The 14,654-nt window shown below is 38.1% G+C and overlaps 2 protein-coding genes across 3 annotated transcripts; both read right to left on the bottom strand.

The window, feature by feature from the left end:
* Positions 1-3,537: 3,537 nt before the first annotated feature.
* On the bottom strand, positions 3,538-5,189 carry c5ar1 (complement C5a receptor 1). The gene is made up of 2 exons (XM_085244747.1): positions 5,153-5,189; positions 3,538-4,959 (listed from the first exon to the last, which is right to left on the bottom strand). Exon 2 carries the CDS (start codon positions 4,945-4,947, stop codon positions 3,904-3,906), a length of 1,044 nt encoding a protein of 347 aa, XP_085100873.1. The 5' UTR covers positions 4,948-4,959; positions 5,153-5,189; the 3' UTR covers positions 3,538-3,903.
* A 1,052-nt stretch (positions 5,190-6,241) lies between these two features.
* Positions 6,242-14,581, bottom strand: lbhl (LBH regulator of WNT signaling pathway, like). Of its 2 annotated transcripts, none has more exons than XM_085245560.1 (4): positions 14,177-14,573; positions 10,770-10,845; positions 9,198-9,492; positions 6,242-7,217 (listed from the first exon to the last, which is right to left on the bottom strand). In XM_085245560.1, the coding sequence occupies exons 2-4, from the start codon at positions 10,839-10,841 to the stop codon at positions 7,147-7,149; spliced, it is 438 nt and encodes a 145-aa protein (XP_085101686.1). In that variant the 5' UTR covers positions 10,842-10,845; positions 14,177-14,573; the 3' UTR covers positions 6,242-7,146. The 2 variants fall into 2 exon arrangements, with proteins under 2 accessions (XP_085101686.1, XP_085101687.1); XM_085245561.1 differs by lacking the exon at positions 6,242-7,217 and adding an exon at positions 7,224-8,038 and having other exon boundaries at positions 14,177-14,581.
* Positions 14,582-14,654: the final 73 nt, after the last annotated feature.

The following is a 14,654-nucleotide window of genomic DNA, read 5'->3' as shown; positions in this document are numbered from 1 at the left end:
TACATTTGTATTAGTTTTATAACAAATGTGGCGCGATACTGAACTTCACAGGAAATTGGAGTGTTGATACCATTACTATTAAAAGACAAGTGGTGGAAAAATTTGTTTGAAAGTTGTTAGCTGTATGGAAACCAGGAAGTTGTTCACATCCTGCCATCTGATGTTTTGAATCTGTTTGTTAGTGACTATCTATCAAGATAGGTTTGATATTCTGTCTGACAACACCACCTTTAAAATTGGATGAGTAACATTTGTTACAAAAATTTGACTTTTTTTGTGTTTTTGGAAGGACTTTATTTGTGGCTGAATGTTGTCAGTATGTTAAAAATGGCTGATCTCAAAAGTCAACATTGTCAGTGGTGCAGTTGTGTTTGAACACAAAGTTATTTGAAAATCAACTGTGTAAACATTCATTGGTACAACAGGGAGCACCTCATGAAAACTATGAAAGATACTTTTTCTAAACTTTAGGAAATTGATTGGCAAAACAAAAAAAAATATGTTGTGTAAACTTTAGGAAATACGTTGCCAAAACTAAAACTAATACCTTGTGTAAACTTTAGGAAATATGTTGCAAAAACAATAAAATATGAGTTGAGAAAAAGGACAATTATTAATTTTGTCAACACAAAAACATTAGCTAAAGCAACTTATCACCTAAACTTGAAATTATAAATTATCCATCAGAACCTAAAAACGTAAATGCAGTCGGTTGCCTTGAGTTTTTAAGTTTTAGCAACTTTTTTTTTACAGTGTATACAAATCTAATATATTCATATGTATTATTCCTTTCAACTTAATAATTTGCATTTTGTATAAGTCTTTCCAGTTCATTAAAGACTTGCTAATGTTTGTTTTAATCAGCTAGTTGTTATTAAATAGAGACAGGCAGTTCTGCATTTTGCAGCTGTTTCCTGCTTATTACACAGAAACTACCAGAGATATTTCCAGGTAAGGTCACACTTCTTAATAGGTTATTAATGTGTTATTAAATGGAAACAGGCAGTTTTACATTTTGCTGCTCGATTTTCTGCTTATTACAATTTAGCAGGACTTGAAATGTTTGTCAGTGGGTAAAAAAATTGTATTATGCACTCAGAAAACATGCTTGAAACATGTTTGAAACATGTTTGTCCTACAGCAGCCACAGTAGGCCACATGTAGTGTCCAATACACTTATATGATTCAGGTTATTAATCATAAGGTCCACCTGTTTTTTAACCCTGAGAAATGAAGCTTCAGAGATGTAAAGTGTGTCTTCCTGTTGTGGTGTATGAAAATAACACTTACTGCACCTTTCTGTAATTACAGGTGTGAAGAAATCAAACTTCTGTGTATATATTTTATTTCTGTCAAACAATTTGAACAAAAACATGACAAAAAGGCAAACGATACATGATAAAAAACAAATACCTTAATAGAATCTAAAGTATTCCTTTTGTGAGAGAAAAAACTAGAAGTGCCAAGAATTTTGTTGCATAAGACATGATGTTTCACAGAAATGTTGCAGAATGAGTAACGGTTCCACATTTGAAACCTCTAACGATTCTTTAAAACATATTTACTTACCACCGAACTTAACCAGAAAAAAATCTTAGTAGCTCATGAAAAGTGAAGGCAGGGTATTTGTATCCACAGACCTTTTTTTGCTCATATAAATCAAGTCAAATCTAATGGCTCATATCCAAGCCAAGGCCAGCAGAATTTACTTATTCTTTTGTGAAACTTCAACTGTGATGGAAATTGTTATATTACACCAGTCCTGTCTGTGTATTAGAGTCAGTACACAATCACAATCATAGGAACCCTAACTCAATGTTCCTCACATCAGTGGAGGAAAAAGAAATAATTGACATTGTACACATGTGTAAATATAAAACATCCACTGATTGTAATGATATTGACATGAAAATCGTCAAGAAGGTCATTGAAGGAATTGTAGGACCTCTAACATATATTTGCAACTTATCATTTCAGACGGGAAAAGTGCCAAACAAAATGAAAATAACTAAAGTTGTGCCGCTGTATAAAACCGGGGATAGACGCCACTTCACAAATTACAGGCCTGTTTCTTTACTACCACAATTCTCCAAAATCCTAGAAAACCTGTTTAATAAACGATTAGACAAATTCTTAGATAAATATAAATTACTCTCTGACAGTCAATATGGATTCAGATCAAAAAGATCAACATCTCTGGCATTAATCGAATCAATTGAGGAGATTACGAATGCTATAGATCAGAAACAGTATGCAGCTGGAGTATTTCTGGATCTCAAGAAAGCATTCGACACAATCAATCATGACATATTAATTAATAAACTGGAACGGTATGGGATTAGGGGGGTTGTACTGCAATGGGTGAAAAATTATTTAAGTGACCGGAAACAATTTGTGAAGCTGGGTGTCCATTCCTCATCATGCTTGGACATTGCTTGTGGTGTTCCACAAGGCTCTGTACTGGGTCCAAAATTATTTATTATTTATATAAATGATATTTGTAAGGCATCTGATATATTAAAATTAGTATTATTTGCAGATGACACAAATATTTTTTGTTCTGGGGGGAATCTAAAGGAGCTGCTGGATACAATTACTTCAGAAATGTGCAAAATTAAAAAATGGTTTAACAGGAACAAACTATCGCTAAATCTAAGTAAAACTAAAATTATCTTATTTGGGAATTCCCTTAGAAATGCACAAGTGCAGATTCATGTAGATGGTGTGGAAATTGAAAGAGTACTTGAACATAAGTTTCTTGGTGTGATTATAGATGATAAATTAAACTGGAAGTCTCATATAAATCATATACATAACAAAATTTCAAGAAGTGTCTCAATCTTGAGTAAAGTAAAACACATTCTGGACCACAAATCACTCCACATTCTCTATTGTTCCCTGATTGCACCGTATTTGAATTACTGTGCAGAGGTTTGGGGCAATACTTACAAATGTTCGCTATCATCAATCTTTATATTACAAAAAAGGGCCATAAGGATAATCCATAAAACTGGTTACAGAGATCATACAAATCCACTATTCTTAAAATCAAAAATTCTAAAATTCACAGATCTGGTTCATTTTCTCACAGCACAAATTATATATAAAGCAATAAATAACCTGCTTCCTGACAATATTCTAAAAATGTTTTCTAAAAGGGAACGGGGATACAATTTGAGGGGGGAATTAAATTTAAAACATCCTCGTATCCGTACAACATTAAAAAGTTTTTGCATCTCTGTGTGTGGAGTGAAGCTGTGGAACAGACTAAGTAAAGATATGAAGCAATGTCCAAGCATGGCGCAGTTTAAAAAGCGGTTTAAGGATATGGTTTTTACAGGGTACAGGGAAAAGGTAGAGATTTGATAGGGTGTTCTTGTCTAATATTTTCATGTGTGTGCGCATGCACGGGTTTGTTGGTATGGGTATATATGTATGTGTATATGTATGTATGTATGTATGTATATATATATATGTGTATATGTATATGTATGTATATATATATATATATATATATATATAAAAAATTGTAGGTTGTGTATCCTTCAGGTGTTAATGGGGTTATTGAAAATGTGTATATGTGCGTATGTGTGTATATACGTAGGTATGGATAGATAGAAACATATATGTGTATATATTAAAAAAAATAAAAAAATAAAAAAATAAAATTACACATAACATATAATGTAATTACAAGGAGGTATTTCTGTAGTCTATTGATACTAGATAGTGGAAAAGGGGTGGGATTAAATAAGCTTATGCTTCTTCCTGCTCCTTTTTGAACATGGACGTTATTTGGAGTTGTGGTTGCTCGTTTTCCTTTTGTTTGCTTTGTTCATTTGTCTCTTTTAATTCTATTTTTTTTTTTTATACTTTTTCAACATGTTCAAAATAAAGATTCAATCAATCAGTCAATATTGTTGTCATCTCCTTGCCATTACTGGTGCTCTTGGTGTCCATATGGGTGATGCTGATCTTGGTAGTCGGGTCCTCGCTGATGAACTGGAGGATGTTACGCAGTGAGCGGTTCATGCTGTCTTTGAAGCTTTGACCCAGACACACATAGAGCAGAGGGTTGAGGCAGCTGTTGAAGTAAGCCAGGCAGAGCACTATAACGTGTGCCAAGTGAAGTTTGGGGCTCACAGGGGAAGCCCGAGGGGTGGTCAGTATGAGGAAATCCACAATGTGCAGAGGTATCCAGCACAAGAAGAAGCTCAGCACCACAGCGATGATGACCCTCAGGGTTTTCTTGGACCGGGTCCGACCTCGTGTCATTCTCCTCTGTGTCTTGTTGAAAACCACCAAGTGACAAACTAGAATAACCAGGAAAGGAATAATGAATCCAATCAGGAAGCGAAAAGCAGAGACAGGCCAGGCACTGTCTACAGTGTACTCCATCCTACACTCTCTCTTCTCGTCACCTGCCACAATCTGCTTGGCGTACACAAACTGTGGGATACTGCCTATCAGGGCCAGGACCCACACAGCAACACATCCATAAGCACCCTGTTTGGGTCGCCTGTGGTTCTGACACCAGATGGGTCTAATGACCAGCAACAAACGATCCACGCTGATCACAACCAGCTGCAGGATGCTGCAGTACATCACCAGGTAAAACAGGCCTCTGATGAGCATGCAGGCCAGCGGACCGAAGTGCCAGTGATCGTCATGGACCAGAGGGACCATAAGCAAGGGGATGGAGAGGCAGCACAGAAGATCAGCCAGAGCGAGGTTGAGGAACCAGAGGGAGGTGACAGAGCGGGACATGCAGAACCCCGTCACCCACACCACCACAGCATTTCCAGGCACACCCAGCAGGACCACAAGGCTGTACATGACCAGAGCCACTATCTGGATCGGCTGAATCTCAGGAGTCACAGACTCAATAATGTCAGGAAATGTGTTATTATCATCAGGAAATGTGTAATTATAGTCACCGTAATCCATGATTCCTTACAACTGTGAAGTATAGGGTATAGATTAGTGTCGTGCATAAAATTAACATTAGAATGAGAGAATGATTCATTCAACAATATCTGTGACAAATGTTTCATCGAAAAGATTTTCATGATTCACTAAAATAATACAGTTCAATCCAGAAAAGCTAATGTTTGTTTTTTAAATTCAAACTAATACTTTAGTATTAACTCACCAACTGTTCAGCCTCTGTTTGTGTTGCTCTGTCACCACTGAGAGGAAGTTGTAGAGCTGGTCTGCTTCTGTGCTTTATACTCTCACCCCACCCCATGCAAACACAGTTGCACAAGATTCCTGCTAAAAGTACGTCCTCTGCATGTGAGTGTACATTTGATGACTGCAATCAAAAAAATTGGTTAATGTAAAAATGCCGTTTTTATGTCAAAATTTAGCTGTAACTTCACAGGAAATAATTAAATCATAGTTCATACACTGAGAAAAAAAACAAAACAAATGGAAGCTGACCTCGACTACTTTGTCGTGCTTGCTTTATTCACCAGTTTACTGGTAGTGCTACAAATTATTTTTCCCTTATTTCAGTGCTCACTATAAAATAAAAGTCTATTGATATGTCAGGATCGGTAATTTTAAAAATAATTACTTCAAATGTCTATCTTGTCAAAATAAAAGTCTTAATAATCGTGTTTAAAGTATGAATACTAAATGTCATGGAGTAGCCCTGTGACGTCTAATCACACAACACAGCATGCTGGTACTGTAGCCTTGCCACACGTGAAATTCTAGGAAATTAAAAGTGTTAGAGTTTTAAAATATAAATCTCAGTTGTACTCCCAATTGCAAATGGTCGGGGGTTTTTTTAGACCTTTAAGCCTAGTGTTATAGTCATTAGGGGGATTTAGTCAATGTGCTATAAAGGAGCAAATAAAGTTTTTGAGATGTTTACAGCATGATTTCATTGTATGTGGTTTCAGATAGCTAGATATGTTTCCTACTTTTACCTAACACCTGTCTTTTGATAATGGATTAAGCAATGTTATAAAATAATTTAGTATTTAATTGTTATTTTTTTTGGATTATGTGGCAGGAGGTTGTGTATCATTGTGTATCAGGCCATGGTGCTAAGGAGGCCACAGTGGCTGTACTCCCAGGACCTCCAGCTGTAATGAGTCACAGCCTGGTCCAGAATGGCTTCCTCAGTCAGTGTATTTAGTTTTGCATTGGTGTATTGTAGTGCCAATAACACTGAACTGTTCAACTGTGTGAAGGCCTTTTTATTTTCTGCAGTAATTAATCATTTTGCAAAAACACTCAAAAATGATTTCCTGTTTCAACGGGACAAAAGACTTTATTGTCAAACTTGAAACAATAATTTTACAGTAACACATCATCTTTATCATATATACATATTATTCACAAATTAGCCTACTCACAGCCTATAGTACAGTAAAAGAACTAGAGTTTCAGCTGTGGTAATAGAAAACAAGTAGAGCTCCCTTTGTGTTGATCACCATGCATCACATTTCTGCAACCTTGTTGAAAATGCTGATATTACACAACAGCAGTGAGCATCTGTCACGCCCATGATGTAGCTGCCTCATAGACGAGTTTAAATCGAACAATATCATGCCTGAATTTTAACGCAAAGTAGGTTTTTAAAAATGTGATTCTCCAAACATTCAAGACATATCAGAGCAGAACTGCATGTGTGTCCAGAGAACAGCCAACTCAGTTTACAGTACTGTAACACATACTACATACTAAAGGTATGACTAGGTAAATATCCTCAAGAAGACTGACTGTGGGACAGAAAAATGAATTAAAGAGACAGAGAAACACATTTGCATAAACATAAATACATGTGAGGAAAATTGAGTGGCAGGATTTCCTGTTTTTAACAAAATCAGGAAATAACAAAGAAGATCAAACACAGAGTCAGCAAAATGTTCTCTAGAAATTCTAAAAATTGCTGACTTTGGAAGAACGTGGGTTTGCTTCCCGTTGCACACGCAGTCTTGTCATAGTTCACCTCTTATTGTGCGCATTGGTATAAAGACGAACATTAAAGTCCCAGCTGGCATGGAGTTGTTACCGTGTAAAACACATTATCAGTACAGTATTTGTTTAATTTTGTCATAGTTGCTGTCATAAGTACATATTGCGATGCTTCCTCGCTGGTTTCTCACAGACGGTGAGTCCTCAGAGGTAAGCTCAGTTGAAGGCTGGAGCACTGCTGGGTGGAAGTGTAGGAGTGTCATCTCTGAATGCATCCGACTGAAGGTCTGCAGAAAAAATAGGGTGAGTTTGAAAATTAAATTTCAGTGTAGAATACTTTCATCGAACAAGTTATTTTTTCATACCGCTCTGGTGCCTTAAACATGATGAAACGTTTTTTCCTACTCTTTCTTTTTATAAATTTAATGAATGCGTATTTTCCAAAATAAAAACCAGCAACAAGCGCTTCTTAATTCAGTTCAATTCAATTTTATTTATACAGCGCAACAACAGTCGCCTCAAGGTAGACCCTACAACAGCACATACAGATAGAAACCCAACAATCATATGACCCCTTAAGAGCAAGCACTTTGGCGACAGTGGGAAGGAAAAACTCTTTTAACAGGAAGAAACCTCCAGCAGAACCAGGCTCGGGGAGGGGCGGCCATCGGCCGTGACCAGTTGGGATGAGGGGAGGAAGACAGGACAAAACACATGCTGTGGAAGCGAGTGGGAGATTAATAACAAGTAGTGATTCAATGCACATATTAACACATAGTGAGTGAGAAAGGACATATCCTGGTCAAAAAAGACTGAAAGATTCCTCACAGTGTCACAGGAAGTCAAGGTAATGCCATCCAGAGTAAGTATCTGGTTAAATACCATATTCCTAGGACTTTGTACAAGTACAATAACCTCAGTTTTATCTGAATTTAGAAGCAGAAAGTTAGAGGTCATCCAGGTTCTTATATATTTAAGGCATTCCTGCAGTTTAACTAATTGGTGTGTGTTATATGATTCAAACCACTGCAGTGCAGTATCTGTAATACCTTCAGGTACTGCACTGCAGTGGGTACTGCGCATACCTTATCATTAGCTTAGATGTCTCCTGAGTAGCCGAAAAGTAAAGCAAAACATATTAAAACATTTCAAATTATATTCCAAATAAACAAGCATTGACTTATTAATCCTTTACATTAACTATATAATACATACTACTGCATTTCATTAACAGCTTCGACACTGGCAAAGACTCACACACCTTGTAGTCTGTATTCTGTATTTAAAAACCTTCTCTCCTTTGTCTTTTTCAGTCATTCAGAAGCTTTCCCCAGTCCTTAATCTTGTGTCCAAAGTTTAAACCGTTTAAACAGTTGATTGTTTTATGTTTTATGGGACAATTCTCCATAACTTTACCTCCGTCTGTAACTCTGCATCAATTAGATGTAGCAGAAACCTCTACTCTTCTCCATGTTTCCTAATAGTAATGTCCCACAGGCTATGAAGTAAACCACAGCAGCAAGTCACCACAATAATGTTGACGATTTTGTTTGCCAGGCAAATCCACCTTGTTTGGATTTTTGTGTATGCACTCCCTGACAGAAATAGTTTAATACTAATACCATTTTGTACCTACATGTTAGGTTACATCTTTGAGTATGTTAGTGGCAGAGGGGTGGTGGTTTTTCCGTCTGAATCATCAGGCTTTACTTCCTGATTTGGAGAGCTCTAATGCTGAGCTCTCAAAAATGCAACAGGAAAAGGATGAGATGGATGACTTTGTGGGTTGCCAATCCAACTGAAAGTTAGAAATGGTACTAGTACCTTTGGTTGTAGCTCCAGCTAGTACATCCACTTTTACACTTTACACAGGATGGTCTTGTTTGAATAATGACTGTGTGTCTGGTATTTCGTTGTGAAGCACTTTGTGATGTTTATCTCAAAAACTGCTATAAAAAGGAAATTATACTGTCATACAAAATACAGACATTGACTTGAGAAATGAGAAACCTTTTGTTTACCAATGTATCTAAAACTTATCAAAACTTTCTGTCACCTGACTGCCTAATAAACTGATCCCGTAAGCTTAATTTCTATATAGGAATTAATAAAAACTAAAGTGATTAAAAATAAGCGGTACCACAGTGAGTATAGGGGCAGCAAACAAAATTTCATGTTTATGGTTTCACATGCATATGTTTTCTTTTTTTCCCAATTTGTAATAAAACAGCATTTGAATATATGCGACTACCTTATGTGCAACTCACCAATGAGTGTCAAGCCTTGCTGCTGATTCAGTATAACCGATGTCTCCTCTTCCTCTTCCTCTTCTCCCCAATCTGCAATGTTGGCCGGGGGGATGCACTGCTCCAAGAACAGGTCCTCCTCATCTTCCTCCATGTCCATGTTCTCTGGAGGCCAACGCAGCTCTCCACTCTCCACCTCGCTCACCTCAGTTGGTTCCACAACAATAGAGGGTAGACGTTCCTTCTCGTGCTCGTGGCCCAGACAGTTCAGAGAGGTCTCGGGGTCCAGGACAACCTCAACAGGGTCAGGAAAGATCTGGGGGAAGAAGTTGATTGTGTCATGAGCAGTATATTGAATTAAAACTCTGTAGAAGCCTGTAAATAAACTTAATTAGGAATTCTACAAATTGTTTTATGTTTTTCCTTATCTATCCCAGAATCACACACACATGCACACACACACCTACGCAATATCGGGGCCTTGGATTTTGTGTACTTACTATTATTCGGGTTTTTAATCCTTGTTTGTGTCTGCATTTGAGTCTCTTCAGCTAAGCATTTCAAGACATTTTAAAGTATCAACTGTAACACAGAACTCCAATCACAACTAGAAAAATTTGCATTTCCTGCGAAAATACTGTGTGGATGCCTTAACGCTGAAGAAAAGCGTTGCCCTGAGCAGGATTCAAACCTGGCCCTTCTGGTCTCAAGGCGGCTACCCATCTCACTGAGCCATACTCATTCTCACAAAGAAGAGGTGGAGAGACTGTGAATTGTGCTGAAATGAGCAGAAGCTGCTGAGAATTGTGCTGATAAGAGGTGAAAAGGCTAAACATTTTGCAGAAAAGAGGTGACTCAGCAGAATTTCTGCTGAAAAGAGTTTTTTTCTGAAAACAACTGAGATTTGTGCTAATAAGAGGTGAAAAGGCTGAAATTTTTGCAGAACAGGTGAATAAGCAGAATTTGGGCAGAAAAGAGGTGAAAATTCTGAAAATTCTGCTGAAAAGAGTTCAGTCAGCAGAATTTCTGCTGAAAAGAGGTGAATGAGCAGAATTCTGCTGAAAAGAGGTTTTTGCTGAAAAAAGCTGAAAAAGCTGCTATTTGTGCTGAAAAGTGGTGAAAAAACTGAAAATTCTACTGAAAATGGCTGAAAAAGCTGAAATTGGTGTTGAAAAGAGTTAAAAAAAAGTTTAACTGTTAACTGAAAGAAATGTTGCCATAAGCGGGATTTGAACCGGGGCCTCCCAGTCTGAGAACGGATGCTCATCTCACTGAGCTAAAACACAGGTCAACCCGGCAAGGAAAACCAGTGAGGCCACTGATAATATGGCAGAAATGGGCAAAAAATATTGCAAAAAACATTCAATATCTCAAAAAGTATAGAAGTTATGAGCACCAAAAGCCGACATTAGCAGAAAGAGCAGAATTTTCTGCTAATTTTCTGCTAATTTTCTGCTAATTTTCTGCTAATGTTATAGTTGTGTGGATGCCTTTTCAGGCATCCACACAACTATAACTCAATCAGACTTAGCTGCTATGCTAAAAATATTTGACAGAGATCTGTCGCAGTATGATTCTAGGGTATTATGTTACCTGGATTGGCAGTCTTTGGTCTTTACTCTGCATGTCTTCACATTCTGGATTCTGACCACTCATCTCCTCCATACCTCTGCAGGTGAAACAAATTTATATCAATCCTACAAGAGGAATTAAAAAAAAAAAAAAAAAGCATGCACCACATTTAGCACGGACTAAAAAATTCTTTCTAATACTGCAAAAGCACATGAGTGTGTGCATGTTTACTTTAGAAGAGTCCAGAACCCCGATTGAAGTGCAATCTAAATGTCAGCTTAATGTAAAGTGCTCAAAGGAAATTCATGATGCTGCTGACACAGCTGCGCAGCCCCCACTGCTGCGTGCCAATCGAACTACAAATTGTGTCGTTTGGTTTTCCATGAAACAGCATCATTGCCGCTTGTGTCATTGCTGAATTACACTAGGATCACATTATCCAACATGCCCGGCTTTTCATTCGTCAGAGATTTCCTGCCCTACATCATGCTGGCTAAAGCTGGTCCGACCATGCACAAATATGTGCATCTCCTAATACATGCAAGCACTCTCTAGATTAGTGCAGACCTCAAATGGGGTTTGATACAAAAATGGATTATGTAGTTTGGCGATCATATTTTATTTTCTGACAGGAAGCCAAGCATCCTGTTTTGGCTTGCGTCCCTCACACCCCCCAATCTGCCTCAGTTATCAGTAAAGTTTTTGTTACATAAAAAAATATGTTTACATGACCGTCATCAGACGTCTAGCCGCCAGCAGCTTTGATGAAGCCATTTGTTTCAGTTACATGGATAAGTCTGTGTCCATAGCCAACTTTAGTCTGTTTACGTTGTCTAGAAAAGCAGACGAAAGGGATTAAGAAGGGCTGAGGATCCATCTGAATCCTCTTTTTATCCCTCTTCCTTGCTTCCTTGTCTCTATTTCTCAGTATGTCTCAGCGTGTGTCCTCTCTCCATAAGTACCAGTCACGGTTTGTTGCCTGGTGTAATGACACAGTCTGCTCAGTCTCGCTTTGTGTTTAATGAAATTTCCACTGAAAGACAGATCTAATCTACTTTTTGGAATTTGCAGTCACATGTCTCATCAAACTAAAGAGGCAAATCTAATTATTTTTACATAGAAGCCGAGAAGATGAACGGGACCTTTTAACCTCTTCCTGAGATATGCAGCACTCAGACCCCAGTTCTTCACTCTTGCATCAAGTCAAAGCACAAAAGAGAGCATAAACAAGCCAATGCAAATGTCTGCTCGGAAGCTTTCAAAGGCATTTCCAGCCAAAATTAAAATGCATGAGGATCAGTGCTTTGGATCAAGAGCATTAAGGATGGTCTGAGAATATGTAAAAAATATTTGAAATCCAAAAATAATTTGTTTTCTTTTATTTTCGTGTGTAGCCTGAGACTTCCATCAGTTTGTTTCCCTCTTCCTCCCTCTCTCTCTCTCTCTCTCTCTCTCTCTCTCTCATTGAATCATTTTTTAATAGCTGACTTCAGTCGATTTGTGATTTTCCTATTGACATGCTCAAAGTTACATATTGCGTGACTACATGCAACTGAAGAAACGCTAAGCCAGTTTGCACAACTTGCAAAATGAGGACATCGTGTTCTTCCCCAAATAGGATCAGCTTTGGGAGTACTCTATCTTTTTTTTTTGACCCACTTGTGAATGTGCGCGGCCCTACAATTCAATTTCTGATATTGTGCTGTTGACAATTGTGCTGCACTAAGCTGTTTGTGTGCCACCTGGGGTTGGAAACTATTATGATGAATGAGCTTAACCCCCATGTAATCCCTCTCATGTACACTCGCTCTAAACACCTGCACGTTTTAGCACGGTCAACAATCGGGCTTTGTGTGCCTTGTGCGCTGCATTTGGCTGTTAATGCAAAAGTATGCTTTATCACTAGCAGACATTTAGGCTTCTTTTATGCGCACAGGCCAGATGATTAGTTTTAAAATATGCATCTAATATTACTCAAGTGTTAGTGTTAAACCAAGCCTGAAGTTTACACCTAAAGGTGAAGATTTGTGTCACCAGAAAGAGGAAGCTACAGGCGCTAAAGAGCCGCACCATCGCAAAACGTTTGATCATTAAAACGATAAAGTTTTATCTCATTTCCTGTTTCTCTCACATTTTCCTGTAGATGTTTCATTTTTCTAACTTCACACATTTACTTTTTTTTCAGGTCAGAGGCCACATAACTGGTTCACAATCTGACCACAGCAGTTACACTATAAGGTGCTGCGGTTGTGCAATAAATGAAAACGTACTGATGAAAACATGAGGAAAGATTGCAGCAAACTTTAAAACGTTCCTATTTTATTGTTGCTATTTTTTATACTTCCCCAGCATCACTACACTTAGATGTTTCTGTAGTTGAAAATGTGAGATGGGAGGTATGAAATGGCTCATGGCCTCTGTTTGCTCTTGACCTTTCAAGACCACAAAAACATTCAAAACACGCAAAAAGTAAGAAAAAAAAAGGAGAAAAGCGTTTTCACTTTTTACAAACATACAATAAATAAGACTGGATCCTGTGAAATCTCCAACATGTACAATATATGCCAGTTAAACCTTTTATAGGTCAGGCCAATATCTAGTTTTGTCATTTCTAATTAATTTTTTATTTTTATCTAATTTTGACTTTTTGTTTTTGTGGATCAGTTTTGTTGTATTTTGTTTCCAGAGGGGATTTTCTTCTTTCAGTTTAGTTTATATTCTTTGAACTTGTTTATTTTAAGTGTATTATTTGTTAGTTTCATTGTCGGTTTTAGCTTTTCTACTTATTATTGTATGGTGGGAATATCTCAGAGGCAACATTTAGGAAAAACAATAAAAACAGAACTTGAAACATTTTTATTTTATTTTTGTTAGTTTTCCCGAGTTCACAAAATAGTTTCAGTTTTGTTTCAGTCTAATTCATATTTTTAAAGATGTCGAATACTTTGTCACAATTTTTGTCTATGTTAATCTGGGTTTATTGTTTAACCTCCAGAAACACTATTGTGTAAAGCTAGTTATTAATGGTCAGTGGACCATGTGTTACGACTGTTTCCATATTTGTGACTTGGAGGAAGTTTTTAAAGTTCACAGGGTTCATGGATCCATCTGCTATCACAGCTGCCCACAAGGACCAAAAAGCTTCAGAAAAAGTTGCTGAGGTGACCTAAGGGTGGAATGAGTTTGTCATCAAGAGTTATATGTTTCCACAGCGTGGGTCTTATTTCTGATAATGGCACAATCTGCTGCTTGACTGTACATGACTGTATCTTCCTGACACTTCTGCTGAGTTACTTTCAGAAGATGCACAGTGACGATAAGATCTTAAAGTGGAACCTGAGGGGGACTTGCAGCAGTTTTCAATTTAATTGTTATCCAAGAATTAAAGTGCACACAGTCACACGACCACAAGGTTCATCACCTCTTACCCATCAGTTGCTGTCAGGCATATGTCCTCTCCATCTTGGCACAGTGTCACAGTGGTGAAGCTCGGCTCATCCGCTGGTGATACGAGAGGGGTTGCAGGGGGAGGTGAACAACTCCCACAGCAGTCCCCCCCTGCAGGACCCTCAATGAGGTTTTCAGCCTCCAGGGCGAAACCTGGATGGGGAGGGCTCCAAACTCTCAGGGATCTCAGGTGTTTAGCAGATGGTGAAGGAGGTGGCTCGACTATTCAGGCAGGAGAGCACCCGTGTCTCACTTCAGTGCTGAGTTCGCTTGTCCAAAGCGTACACGCTCTCCGCCGTCTCCCGTATCCGACTTCCTTCCTCGTGTCTCTGTCATTATCCCTCCCTGTCCCACTCCGCTGCCAGGCTTTGGAGAGGAGCAGGATTAACGTCTCTTTTGATTACGGAGGCTGCATGGGTGACGTCAGGCAGGCTTGACAGTCCCCTCTGATGAGTTGGC

Source organism: Mchenga conophoros, linkage group LG14 (genome assembly GCF_057382185.1).
Source record: "Mchenga conophoros isolate Kocher_MC1m ecotype Shallow Benthic linkage group LG14, M_conophoros_male_GT1.1, whole genome shotgun sequence".
NCBI lineage: Eukaryota > Metazoa > Chordata > Actinopteri > Cichliformes > Cichlidae > Mchenga > Mchenga conophoros.
Note: the sequence above shows the minus strand (reverse complement) of the source record. Positions and strands in the feature narration are given on the sequence as shown.

Coding starts and splice junctions, on each gene's coding strand:
- lbhl (XM_085245560.1), bottom strand. CDS start 10,841: ATGGAGGAGATGAGTGGTCAGAATCCAGAATGTGAAGACATGCAGAGT. Junction 9,493..10,769: donor ACCAAAGACTGCCAATCCAG/GTAACATAATAC, acceptor TTCTTCCCCCAG/ATCTTTCCTGACCCTGTTGA. Junction 7,218..9,197: donor GCAAGGCTTGACACTCATTG/GTGAGTTGCACA, acceptor TTTTTTCTGCAG/ACCTTCAGTCGGATGCATTC.
- c5ar1 (XM_085244747.1), bottom strand. CDS start 4,947: ATGGATTACGGTGACTATAATTACACATTTCCTGATGATAATAACACA.